At 36.6% G+C, this 13,167-nt stretch overlaps 1 protein-coding gene across 2 annotated transcripts; it reads left to right on the forward strand.

The window, feature by feature from the left end:
- Positions 1-673: 673 nt before the first annotated feature.
- LOC103714981 (Transcriptional coactivator/pterin dehydratase) lies at positions 674-9,481 on the forward strand. 2 transcript variants are annotated; one of them, XM_008802473.6, is made up of 7 exons: positions 674-857; positions 955-989; positions 2,749-2,846; positions 5,540-5,625; positions 5,704-5,827; positions 7,999-8,067; positions 9,154-9,481. In XM_008802473.6, exons 1-7 carry the CDS (start codon positions 807-809, stop codon positions 9,240-9,242), a joined length of 552 nt encoding a protein of 183 aa, XP_008800695.3. In that variant the 5' UTR covers positions 674-806; the 3' UTR covers positions 9,243-9,481. The 2 variants fall into 2 exon arrangements, with proteins under 2 accessions (XP_008800695.3, XP_088560800.1); XM_088704674.2 differs by having other exon boundaries at positions 724-861.
- The last annotated feature ends 3,686 nt before the right edge of the window (positions 9,482-13,167 follow it).

Raw genomic sequence — 13,167 nt, forward strand, 5'->3', positions numbered from 1 at the left:
GATTTATGTATAATCAATTAATCCATCTATATATACCATAATAGTTTTTCCTATGCTCAGTAATCATTATGCTCCAATAAGATGTGATTGTTTGACATTTATGGTAAAATTAGCAAGTATTGTTTTAGAAGGATAAAAGGTTTTTTTTTGACGATCACATAGCCATATTTGATTGTTGCCAAGAAAGCTACAATCATTTTTATTTCTTGCAAGCAGTTGTTCATGAAAAAGATCAAACTTTGTTTCTCATAAAATTTGCTTTCAAGTTTAATGACTTGCTAGTTTTTTAACTCATGAATAACCAATTCTTCTTCGTCTCATCTGAAAATGAAGATCTGAAATGAATGAGATTGTTCAAGATCCAATTTTATATATTTCTTTCCGAAAGTATTGGATCATGTTCTTATAAAACTTATCTACCTCAAAGCATGTATAAACTCTTTTTCTTTTCCTTCTTTCTTTTTGTATACGGTCATGATCGTAAATCATGACGGTCAAATAACTCCTAAACACATCAAAAGGTCTAGGATTATAATAATGGCTCCATCACTAATATTTTCACGCAACACATACGCCTATAAATAAATAAAATAGTTTCCAAAGTCCAGGGCATCCAACGGGCCATGATTTCCACTCCACAGCCCACTCCGAAGCCCACGTTTGGACTCGGCCCGTTATCGTCACGGTTTCAGAAGCCCTAACGGAAGCACGGCCGCGCGCGCGCATCGCCGGGAGAGAGATCGTCCCTTCCCTCTCAGCGGTCCCAGCGCCGCCTCTCCTCAGCCAATCCGAAATCAAAGCCAAAGATGGCGATGATGAATCGAGTGCTTCACACGCGTCTCCTCTTTCTCCCCAAAGTCGGTTGGTTGCGCTTAATACCCTCTCCAATATTTCCAAGAACCCCTCTCTACCGCAGAAACACACTCTAATTCCTCTCTTTCGTTCCCTTCGCAGGCGCCCCTTGCAAGCCCGCTCCTAAGCCATGGCCGGTATGCGATGTTCTCTCTTTTCCTATTTCTTATCATTCTATTATCTATCTTCTTTATCTACTCGTATTAGTGCTTGACCCTTCTATCTTCTTTATCATTCTATTATCCATTACTAAAAACCTTCAGCTGGATCTTGATTGGATGTTAAAAGTTGCGAATAAAAGTGTTCTAATCTGTCGATTAAGTTTGTTTGGCGGTGGCGATGGTTGCTTTAACTTATGAAGATGTTAAATGCACCGTCCAAGTTAGTCTAATCTCTTCACTCATATTGGCTTGCTACCCTAGTGTTCTCTTTTTCTTCTTTTCTTTTCTTTTCTTTTCCTTTCTTTTTTGGTAGAATATCCAACCTTGATAAGGTTTTGTGGCAGAGTTACACCTCTCCGAACGCATGTAGTTTGCTCATACTTGGCTGAATAGGTCAGAGTTTATTTTTATTAATTTTAGGAGAGATTGTACATGTCGTTGTTGATTCTAACATTTTGCCTGGCAGCAATTTGAGAGATGTAATGCTCCTATTACGAGGCTTTGTAACCTCCTATTGGGATAGTTTCTAAAACTTTACTACAATATTCAATGCCAACTTCCTTTTGTACAAGTGAGATTCATTCAGCCTGCAGTTGATTGGCCATCATCTGTATTATATTAGGGTATTCTCGCCATTGGTGGTGACTAGACTCTTTGTACGTTATATTTACCTTGAGCTATAGCTTAATGAGTATTGTACATTTCCACATACTTGGCTTCTCTTGCTCCCATTACTCTTATCTATCAATCTGATCCATCCTTTTATTTTGCGTGTCTTTCCAAATATTATCCATCAACTCCACCCTAAAATTGCAACCCATATTTCTCCTAGTTAAAATTTAAATAGGTATAAAGATGTATCTGTGAAGTATACTTTGAGAATGGTGGCCGGTTGATCTTTACATTGCTTTGTTTTTACACAATATAGCAGTGCAGAATCCTTCACTATGAACTACATGTACTTCCCCCTCCCTGCATCCATTTAGCTTGTGTGCGTCATCAAAGTACAGGATACAATCCGCATCTCTCTCTTGGCTAGACCTTAGCAGCTGCATATGTTCATCATTCTCCTGTAAAGGTGACTTAGGTTGGAAGTGCCTAAATGTCTGCTTCTGCACTCCTGATCCTTGTTGGAAAGTTCATCAAAGGCCTCAAGGTTCTCCTTATTTTTCATGCACCCAAGGCTTTCAGCTCTCAAATTTTTTGGACTTATGTCTCTGTGCATATTGTTCCCCTTGGCTCCTGTCTCGTGAGGTCCACTAATTCCAGTTTTAGAACATTTAGTGTGACATTCTATGCAGAGTTTTTGCTGGTGCTTATTTGTCAGTGCAAACTGTCCAACTAGTAGATCCTCTGTTGTGTTGATTGCAGCTGAATGATGACATGGTTTGAACTTTGAACGTCTGATGAGATATGAGAATGGACACATATTGGATGACTGAAAATTGCAAAGTAGCTATCTATACTACTGGCCAAGTGGTTGCAAGCATACAGCCCTTGCGATTTTTCTTTCATCGTATTGCCATTTGCATTGTTGTTTGTGATTATCGACCAAACCATCTAGACTATCAGCAATTAAGTACAGCTATTAAGCCCCATGAGATGACAAGTTGGAATAGGATGCATGGTATCATTTCCACAGTATTTATTCCATTAGCAGTTTTTCTATATTCAGCAAACTTGCTTTTTATATTATCTTTCTGCATCATAAAGATGGTGTTTTATATTCCTGCAGTTCGGATTGCTGGATATCCAACATGTGTCAGGCTTGTGTTAGAGTACCACCACTTAGGAAATTTAGCGATGGATTTAGTTGTTCTTCTACATCACAAGGTGTGTGCTAACCCTTTCAACACCTGTAGGTTGCCACTGTATAGTGAATATAAAATCTAGCCTCATCGTATCTTAGGTACACAGACATATCCTTCTTCACATGGTGTAGATTTTTCAGAATATTGTTTGAGATTGCATTCCAAACTTCTAAAAAAACTCTAATGTTGTGGGTTAACTGATGTTTACTTTACATACCCATTTTGTGTTCACTCTCAACGTTGATACGTATTATATTTGGAGAGTCTAATCAATCGACATCTTTATGAAAATTAGTAATTGGTATCTTTGTGTGAAGTTAATATTATAAATTTTATATGATGCTGGTAAGATCTATAGTGCATGGCTGCATGATTAAAGACATAAGGTCCTAAGTGAAAGTGAGATTCTCCTTTCCTGCAGTACTGCATGAACTGGTCCACTCTCTTGTATCATTGTGGGTCACAAGTCCTTCTGTAAGTTCTTACTGGTACCATCTAATGGCTTTTATCAAAAACTAAAATTCATGGACGTCATCACATTAAATTTTATTATAACTCAAATAATTAAATCCAAAAATAGAAAATTCTTTTTAGAAGCTCATGCATGAAAATTCCTAGGTGTTTACTTGAAGGAAACTAGATGATGGTATATTTGGAGCCTTACTAACTAATTCCTGTGTTATCTTCTTTTGCAAGAACATCTTCCCCTTTTTTTTTTTTGAGAAATATGGTGGTGTTGCCGCCACCAGTATTTGAACCCTAGATCTCTCACATGGAGAGAGGAATGTTAACCAGCTGAACATAGGCTGATTGGTAGTTTTGTAAGAGCACTTTTAACAGTAGCAGATAAAAAAGTAATCTATAAGAAGAGGAAGAAATCAGCTGACACAGAATGGTAATATCAATATGTGCCTCGAGGAAAAGGAAGTCAACGTTATATAGAGGAACGAGATGCCCATCTAAGCATCTAGTTGGATGCATGGGGATTTAAAAATGTCAGAGCCCATTAGGCTTGCCCCCATATATCGACTACATGCATGTATTTTCATACATATCCGCATACTGAGATGGGTGTCAACACAAGAGATAATTTGGAGAGGGAGGGGCTCAACTGCTCCGAATTTGAGAAGTTGATACAAGTTATGATGCCATTCACCCTATGATGTATTCATAAGGGTGGAATACTAGTTTACACTTGTGAATATATTTATCTGAATTCTGAAAAATTACTAAGATAACTTTAAGGATGGTTTGATATATAATTACGGTATCGTATATTGATCAACAATCATTGAATATCCATAGATAACTGAACTACAAAATAAACGGTTCAAACTATAAGGGATATGAGGAGTTTTTGTACAATTTTTACGATCAGTGTCCAGGTGTTTGTGTGCTAGATACAAGGACTTCATGCATGTATAAGTTTTCAGGTATGGTAACACATAAATGGACAAATGCATCTATAGAATAAAGGGAATGACATCAGTGAGGGAGGGCATTTTGAATTCGAAAACAGAATATCTACTTAAAACTTTCAGATAATTAAATACAGTAAAAAGAAAAAGGAAAGAAAAGCTGCAAAATAGGTGTAAAAATTGTTGCTTCTATCAGAAATTGTATTATTATTAATTATCACTTAAGAGTTCTCTTTGTTGGTTAGGTTTTTAGAAAAGTTAATGCCACTCCTGGTTCCATGAATTTTGCTGGGTTGGTATGTGTTAGGGGATTGGAGCATTCAGTCTGACAACATTATGTGTTCATGATATATGTTCTTCTTTTATTTTAGATATCTGTTAGCAAGGTTTGCCGTCTTGGTACTAGAACCCAAACCAATACCATCTTATTACAGTGTCTTTATGTGGTACGGTATGGTAAGGTTCGGTATCATTACGGCATAGTACACTCGATACGGTATGGTACCAGCTGTTTTCTCTTTTTTAGGTGAAATACCGGCTAGAGACACAGTCTTGCCCCGCCTATTTGAACCCAACATCAAAAAAGTAAAAAGGTTATAAATTGCTAAAGCATCATTGCACATACATTATAGTAGGAAATTTGAGAAAAGAAAAAGGTATAGGAAATGTTAGTATAATGATTTGAGAATTAACTCAAAGTGCGGCAACAAAATTAGATTGAGCCTGTTTTTGAGTGGAGGACACAATTTCCTTGATTGTGAGTAACGCACAACACTAGTGGATACATCAAGGATTTAAAAGTTGGTGTACAGGTTCATAATGGCATTAGTATGGTATGTATCATGTTGTGTAGATACCAACACAAGAAGAGACCTTCACCCACCATTCAAATGAGCAGAAAAAGAGGATTTATCTGTCAATAAGGTGTATATCGAACAGCATGTGGTTGTGTCAAAATGATACTTAGCTGTGTGGTGCTGCGTGCTGATCCCCAAATGGTCTGGTATGTACCAGCCAGTTGTAGCTGGTAATCTCGGCCCGAATCATCTTCAGTAATAAATTATAGTTGTCCTTTTCTTCTTAGATGATACAAATTTATGAGTTTTTTTCTATATTTAAATACATCAAAAATCTTTTGTAGTGATAAGTAGCATCTACACAGTAAACTTATAATTTCCGACGTACTAGGTATCCCAAAATGCTAATTTTCCAGGTTTAAATTTCTATGCCAAATTGTAGGGAGATCTGGAATGGAGTTTTGTCTTGCTTTCTAAAAATCTTCTGATGCTGTTCACAGATTTGACATCCAAGAAATGCGTTCCATGTGACTCAAAGGATATTCGACCAATGTCTGAACAGTCAGCAAATGAACTACTTGCACAGGTTTGCTTACAACCTCTTGTTAGGCTCCTTTCTGCATTTGTTGAGTGAAGATGTTTCTGACTTGTATGTTGAAATTAGGTACAAGGTTGGAATTTGTTGAGTGAAGGTGGTGTTATGAAGTTGCATCGATCATGCAAAGTGAAGAGTTTCACAAAAGGGTTGGAGTTTTTTCAGCTCGTGGCAGATGTTGCTGAGGCAGAGGGTATATTTGGTTTCACATATTGCCAGTCATTGATATTTTTGAGATATAGATGTTTTCTTTATGCAGCATTTTCCCTCATTTCGAGTTTTCATTTTTTGCCCACAGGGTCTTTTAGTTTGCTAGGAAAAGGGCATCTAAAAATAGATTTTCCCTGGAATTTTTTTACCTGTTTTCTTGAAAATAGGAAAAAGCCTAGAATACGAAAATCATTTTCTATTTTTGCTGCAAAACTCGACTTTGTAATTTCAGAACAGGTTTAGGGAGGCAGAGTTTAACTTTTGCAGTGTCCAAGTGAAGCATTTTCTTTCCTCAAATCATCAAATCTTCTGGCAAACTGAACAATTCAGAAATTTAAATTTCCAAGGAAAAGCTTTTCTTTTCTAATTCCTTTTTCTTATATTCTCTTGCAACAAAAAAGACTCTGAGCTCAAACTTTTATTTCTTTTTGTATGTATTTAGTGTTATCTAGTAGGATTGTGATGCAAATGCAAAAAAAATGCTAAAACAGCAGGTGGCATCCATAATATATTCCAGGCACAATAGCGTTGCAAGCTAGACAATAGGGCTATCAGGCGTAGGGCAACAACTATGAAAGTTCTCTGTTTTTTTAGTTTCTTGCTTATTTTATCAGTCACATTTGGATGAATCTTTGCTAGGATTTTTTGATTAAGTTTTAATTTAGTTTAGGAACCCTATGTTAGTCACCATGTTGGTAAGTTTTTTTGAAAGTACTTAAATTGTTCTAGATTGCTCGACCGGCTGTAGCCACTGCTTGGAGATAAGAGCGGGTTTGTTATTAGCTTGTCCTTTATTAATTCTATGGAAGCTCCATATTAGCTTGTCCTTTATTTATTCTATGGAAGCTTCATATTAGCTTGTCCTTTATTAATTCTATGGAAAGCTTCATATCTTGTGCTATCTTGTGGACCACCAATAGCATTTCTTAGTGGAAAACTGTATGGTGTCAAACTTGAGATCAACACAGAATAATGCAGAACGATACTGTTCAAAAGAATTCACTATAAAAATGCATCAGTATAATCACCTTTTAAATTCTGTAATCACTTGTTGCATCTTTTCATCTGATTTTGTGCTGGTGAAATTTTCATACTGATTATGATGATAGTTCTATCTTGACATTTTCTGTAGCCATCCAATGATGTTGATCTACATAGTCCTTGGCTTCAGTAATCATCTACTCTTTTAAGAGTGAAGTGATACCTTACAGAATATGTGTGTATGTGTGATGATAGTTCTATCTCAACATTTTCCATAACTATCTAATGATCTTGAGTCTATATGGTCCTTGGGTTCCATAATTTTTAGTCTTTTAAAAATGCAGTGGTCAGGTATCAGCCTTATATGGAATATACGCATGCATGGATGTATGTATGTATGATGATAGTTCTATGTCAGCATTTTCCATAGCCATCCAATGATGCTGAATGTATATAGTACTTGGGTTAAATAATCATCTAGTCTTTTGAAAGTGAATTGATAGATATCAGCCTTATACGGAATATATGTATGTTTTTATGTAGCATGCAATTTCAAAAATTCTTCATACTGTATCAGTATCTCAATTTTCTTAATAGCTTTCATGATTTCACCTATTATCATGTATTTATTGTTTAACTCGTTCTTTAATCTGAGACCAAGAAAACCATGGGACTATGATGATGAAATGCCATATGTAAAAAAAAAGATTATATGGATCTTAAACAGATGGAAGTTAAACTATTTGGTATTATCATGTAATTATTGTTTAACTCGTTCTTTGATCTGACACCAAGAAAACCATGGGATTATTATTTTGAAATGCCATTATGTTAAAAGTGATTATATGGATCTTAAGCAGATGAAAACTAAGCTAGTTTTTATATGCACTTCTGATTAAATATCATCCTTGCTAATCAATTTGTGGTGTATCAAATAGTGTATTATTTTATATTGACCCTAAATTCAAGGGGCTATAAGCCAAAAAATAGTTCATATATTACATCTTTGATGGTCTTCTTTAGACATTTTGATTGAAATTTTTCAGATATGCTTGAAGTGTGCAAATAATTTTATTTGTATTGATCTATATAGGACGATGCTTTTCAAATTTAATGTTCAAATGTGGTTACCAATTTTTTAATATATGTGCTGGCAACATGTGTCCTTTTCAGGTCATCATCCTGACCTTCATCTAGTTGGTTGGAACAACGTTAAAATTGATATATGGACTCATTCAGTTGGTAAGAAGTTGTTAATTCACTTTAGTTTTGTCCTTTAAATGGATAAATTTTGTCCTTCTTGGATCAAGAATACTGAAGAGCTTATGCTTTCTCATTCTGATGAGGGTGCTTGTGGTGATTTACTTTTCATATTTATTTAAGAAAAAACCTTAAAAAGGAGTTGGCTCTATCTGAAAATATCTCTCTTCCATCACCATGTAATATTTCATTGACTCTAGTAAGTATCATAGTCAAGGTTTTGAAAACAAGTACCGGAGGCATATTGTTTTTTTGAAAAGCCGGTGTGGTACAAGATATCAACATGCGGTATAGGACTACATCCCGTGCTGCATTTGAAATGTTGTATATCATTTCAAATTGCAGGAAAATTGTTTTGGCTTACTTTATATTGGAGATATATCTACTTTCGAGTTTTTGGATGTAGGAAATGTCTGTGTACAAGCCAATCAGTTACCTTACTGGACTGGTTGAAGATTCACACCAAATTTCTTTTGCTGTGGCCTATAATGATGCAGTGATAGTTTATGCAGATATTTACCTGTAGTACAACCTTATTGTTAGAGCATTAAAGCCTGCCTATATTCGCACTAAAATGATAAATGGATGGGAAAAGTAGCCACAACAAATTCACGCATCCTGAAAATGTTGCACGTGTATATGCATTAACACATGTTCATACATCTTTAGGTCTCCAATGGTAAATTTATCAATGTCAGAACAACTCTCTATTTTGTCATTTACAGAATAGATGCCTCTTTTACCTTCTTGATATAGAAAAGCTAGAGGTTGCATTTATAACATTAGCAAATTCTTTCTTTTTCTCCTAGTATGTGAACAGGCCGGGGAACTTACTAATAGATACCAAGAAAAAGTCAGAATGTCATATAGACTATTCATTGTCTGAAATTAGTTATAGAACATTGCTCTTTCAACTTTTTTTTTAACTATATTAAATGCTGCAGGAATAGTGCCGAGCTACTTGTGTGACGCTACATGGCTTATATTCTATGCAATTACAATGAGGTTTTAATGAAAAATGTTTCTTTTTTCATCTCTTAAAACTGTTTTGCTTTTTGTTACATGCAGGAGGATTGACTGAAAATGATTTCATACTTGCTGCCAAGATCAATTCTCTCCATGTCGAGCATCTTCTAAGAAGGAAAGCTGTTGCTTAGGAATATCCATATGGAATTCTTGTGGTGACTTTGATATACTATCAAACTTGTGCTCTACTTGTGGAGGTTACTGGTTGCATTTTTAGCATAGCATATGTGGGTGATGATATCGTTGCGTAGGCCAAACTTTGTCATGCATGTCTTGCTTCTGTTTTAGGCAATGGCTATGTTATGGATCATTATATGAACCTACTACTTTAAGTCAAGAAATTCTACAATAGTTGATGGATTTGTGAATATGATGCAATTGTTTTATTTGGTGTTATGCGACGGGAGGCAACTAACAGTTTGCTTCTATGTGCTAAAGCTAAGATGGGAAGAGAACTGGTTCAAGAACATAAGAGTTTAAGCATAATAGATTTTATATCAAGGTTAAAGCATAATAGATATTATAGCAAGGTTAGATGTAGAAGTGCTTGGAGAGTCGATGGTCATATTGAAATGGCATTTGTCACAAGGAAAAGGCTAGAATATTTTTTTTGCAGAAAATAGAGAAATTCTAAAAATGATGTGGGGAAATGCTTGTTCGATTTCCTAATTAGTAAATCATAATTTTACTCAGTTCCTGGCCTGGCAAGGGAATGATCAGGCATGAGCAATAAACTAGAATAGAAAATCTGGCCATCCATCCTTGGTGTCTGTCAAATGTTATAGGATAGAATGAGAAAATTGAATTCCTGAATTTAATTGATGAAGAAAATTGAATGAAATCTAGTCATTAGTGACCTCTTTAGTGGGAAAAAAGTGTTATAGGATATAAATTATCAATTTGAGAAGAAAATAAAACGATGTAAAATTTGCTTAGACAAACAAATACATTCTTAGATTACCACAAGCATCACAAAAACATCCATTCCCAACAAAAGATTTCAAAAGCATAACATGTGATGCAATTAAAAAAAGAGAGAAGGGAGCACAATTTGATGCACTATAACCGAGTTATACTAGCGGATATCATTGCTCTAAGTTTAGGTGGTTCTGCTTCATTATGGCTATTGTTTGTCACGCTACTCGTCTTCGCAATCCAACCCCCATCCGTTTCCCTATCCTAGATTCTGCCGTGGAATGGCCGACTTCGCCCCCGCCCCCTCCGCTCTCGTCATGCACGGCCTCGTCCGTCACTCCCTCTTCTCTTTCCGCCTTCTTGCCGCCCGCGGCCGCGCCAACACCAGCCAGCCGAGCTCGCCTTTTCCCTCTTCCACCAAATAGTCCTCGCACGAGGGACGGGAGCGGCGCCCAAATCCATGACCTTTCCCTTCGTTCTCAAGGCTTGTTCTAGCCTCGAAGCAATCGAATAAGAGAGTCAGGTCCATGGGATGGTCTATAAACACGAGTTGCAAGCGGATCTATTCAAGCAGAATTCGTCGATTCAATTTAGTTATGGGGATCATTTTCTTGCTCGCCGGATGTTTGATAGAATGCCTCAGCGAGATGTTTGCCTCCGAATTCAGTAATTGAATTTGGGGCTCATAGGAGAGGCAGAGAAGATGTTTGACGAAATTCCGGAGAGAAATGCATTGTCTTCTAATTGTCTGATAGAATGGGTATGTGAAGTGTGTATATTTGGAGATAGCATGGGGGCTGTTTGATCAGGGCGTTTAAAGAAGCTTATCACGTGCAACGCCATGTTTGGCAGGTATTGTAGTTCTGGTTCAATGGAGAGAGCTCGCTTTTTGTCTGATCAGATGCCATCGGAGATGAAGGATCCCGCGATGAGATGCTCGTGACTCGCAAGAAAGATTGAACCCAACACGTTTGCTCTGGTGAGCATGCTATCAGCTTGCTCCTATCTCACGGCCTTGCAACAAGGTGAATGGATCCATAGTTATGTTAATAGGAAGGAAATTAGATTGGATGCTGAATTAGGAACGGCGCTCTTGGACGTGTATGCAAAGTGTGGAAGAATGGATAAGGCTCTTGTCGTGTTTACTAGCACAAAGGAGAGGGATATCAGTGCATGGGACTCTAATTGTAAACCTTGGCAGTCATGGTAATGGTAGAGAAGCTCTACAGCTATTTTCCGAGATGGCATAAGTGGTCAAGGACAGGCAGAGGTGCTTTCACATAATGAGCACAGTATACAATTTAGAACCAAAAGCTAAGCATGTCGCATGCATGGTTGATCTTGGATGCCAGGTGGGCAGCTAGATGAAGCTAAAGTGTTTGTTAAAGCAGTTGATGCGAAGGTTAGTGTTCGTGCTCGGGGAACTCTACTTGAAGCTTCAAGCAGGCATGGGAACATTGAATGCGTGAGAATATAGAAAATCATCTCCTTGAGCTTGGTCCCCATGACACTTGCCGCTATGTGGCTTTGTCGAACATGTACTTGAAAAGTGGGAGGTGGGATGATACAGAAGATGAGAGAGGATGAGTTGGCGAATATCCCTGGTTGTAGTTCTATTGTGGTGATATATAGTTCATCGTTTCAAGTGCAGAGTGGCTTGGATGAAATGGCTTAGGTTGTGTTGCTTGGAGTTGCTGCATGTCCCTACAATGTTGTCGGACCATGGCCAAAAACTTTCAGCTATTATATAGTCTAACACGATTAGGAGCTTCAGAAGGCCTCCGGAATTTGTATTTTGATGTATACAAGGTCTTGGCTTGTCAACTTCTTAGCTGAAAGAAGTTTCAGTTTCATACATGGAAGATTTACAGGCTTCTCAAGCTGACAACAGGTTATGTTTAAATCACAAGTTCTCTCAGCTGCTTTTGAAAGTCTATGATAAAGGCTTTTAAAAGGTTTGATGTGTAGAGTGCTTAAGTGATATTTTCCTATAGTTCCATTCAGAGCCAACTTTCAACATCATCAATTTTTTTGGTATATAATCACCACATTGCTGAATGCCTAGAGCTGCAGATACTGAGGAGTTCATTGGTGTGATCTATGACATTATGCCAGAAATCAAATGTTCTTGTTGGTATAAAGAGCTGAAACATTTTTTTTTTCTTTTTATTGTGTCTTTATTTAGTGAAACATGGATCTAATTCAAAAGGCAATGAAAAGTGGCAAGGGTGGTTATTTATAAATATTCATATGACATAATAGACTAGATGGCCTTGAAAGAGGAATGAGGGCTATTTTATAAATAGTTTTGGCCTTCTTATTGATCACAAACAAAAATGTATAGGGCTGCACTGAGTGTTAATTGCCATATGCCTTATTTGAGCTTAAACTATTTTCTGCTGGGAGAGTCCATTTTGCTTATTTTGGCAAACAAACCATGTCATTGATTGATTTATGTCCAGGTTTTTCAAATCTAGTTTAATTTTTTGAATTGAATCTCATGCCGGAACACCAAATTTAGTTGTATTTCATTGCAAGTTCTAGTTCCAAGACTATAAATAAAAGCATTATCCTGCAGAGATCCATTGAGCTATAACGTTTGATTTAAAATGAAAAATTACTGGTCTTGAAAACGAAATTATAAAAGTCCACTCAAAATATATGAATTTAAAAGTAAAATTACCCAAAGAATAGGTATAGCTGTGCTCGTTTTCTTTTAACATGTTAAGCCCATTAATTTGCCGTATAATCTTCTCTTGGCCAAAAAAAAGACAAAAAAACAAAAATGCCATAAAGGGTATGAGCAGTCACCAAGCACCTAGACGTAGAATGAAAGTATTTAGGCTTCATATTTGCATCAAACTCAGCTTGGATCTTTCTAAAATGTTGCAAATGACAATATCAAAATTCACCGCAAAGGTACCATCATTCCGTCTCTACTGTACGTGATGAATTCTGATCCTCTATGGTGCAAAAATTTACATTGTAAAGTTATGTACTATTGTAGATAGCCATTATATCATCCATTTTGAAGTATCACAACTCTCGCTTATCCAAAATAATATCCATATATTTCTGAGTGTGATACATAATGTTAAAGAAAAGCCACACAACTCCGAAATGAAAGGTATGGTAGTAAAT

The sequence above is a fragment of the Phoenix dactylifera genome, chromosome 9 (assembly GCF_051530095.1).
Source record: "Phoenix dactylifera cultivar Ajwa chromosome 9, Ajwa_hap1_PhDact_Kaust_v1.1, whole genome shotgun sequence".
Lineage (NCBI taxonomy): Eukaryota > Viridiplantae > Streptophyta > Magnoliopsida > Arecales > Arecaceae > Phoenix > Phoenix dactylifera.

Bases quoted from the DNA above. Each gene is read 5' to 3' on its own strand.
- LOC103714981 (XM_008802473.6), top strand. From the start codon at position 807: ATGGCGATGATGAATCGAGTGCTTCACACGCGTCTCCTCTTTCTCCCC. The intron at 990-2,748 runs GTATGCGATGTT...ATATTCCTGCAG, and splicing joins CCGCTCCTAAGCCATGGCCG to TTCGGATTGCTGGATATCCA. The intron at 5,626-5,703 runs GTTTGCTTACAA...TGTTGAAATTAG, and splicing joins CAAATGAACTACTTGCACAG to GTACAAGGTTGGAATTTGTT.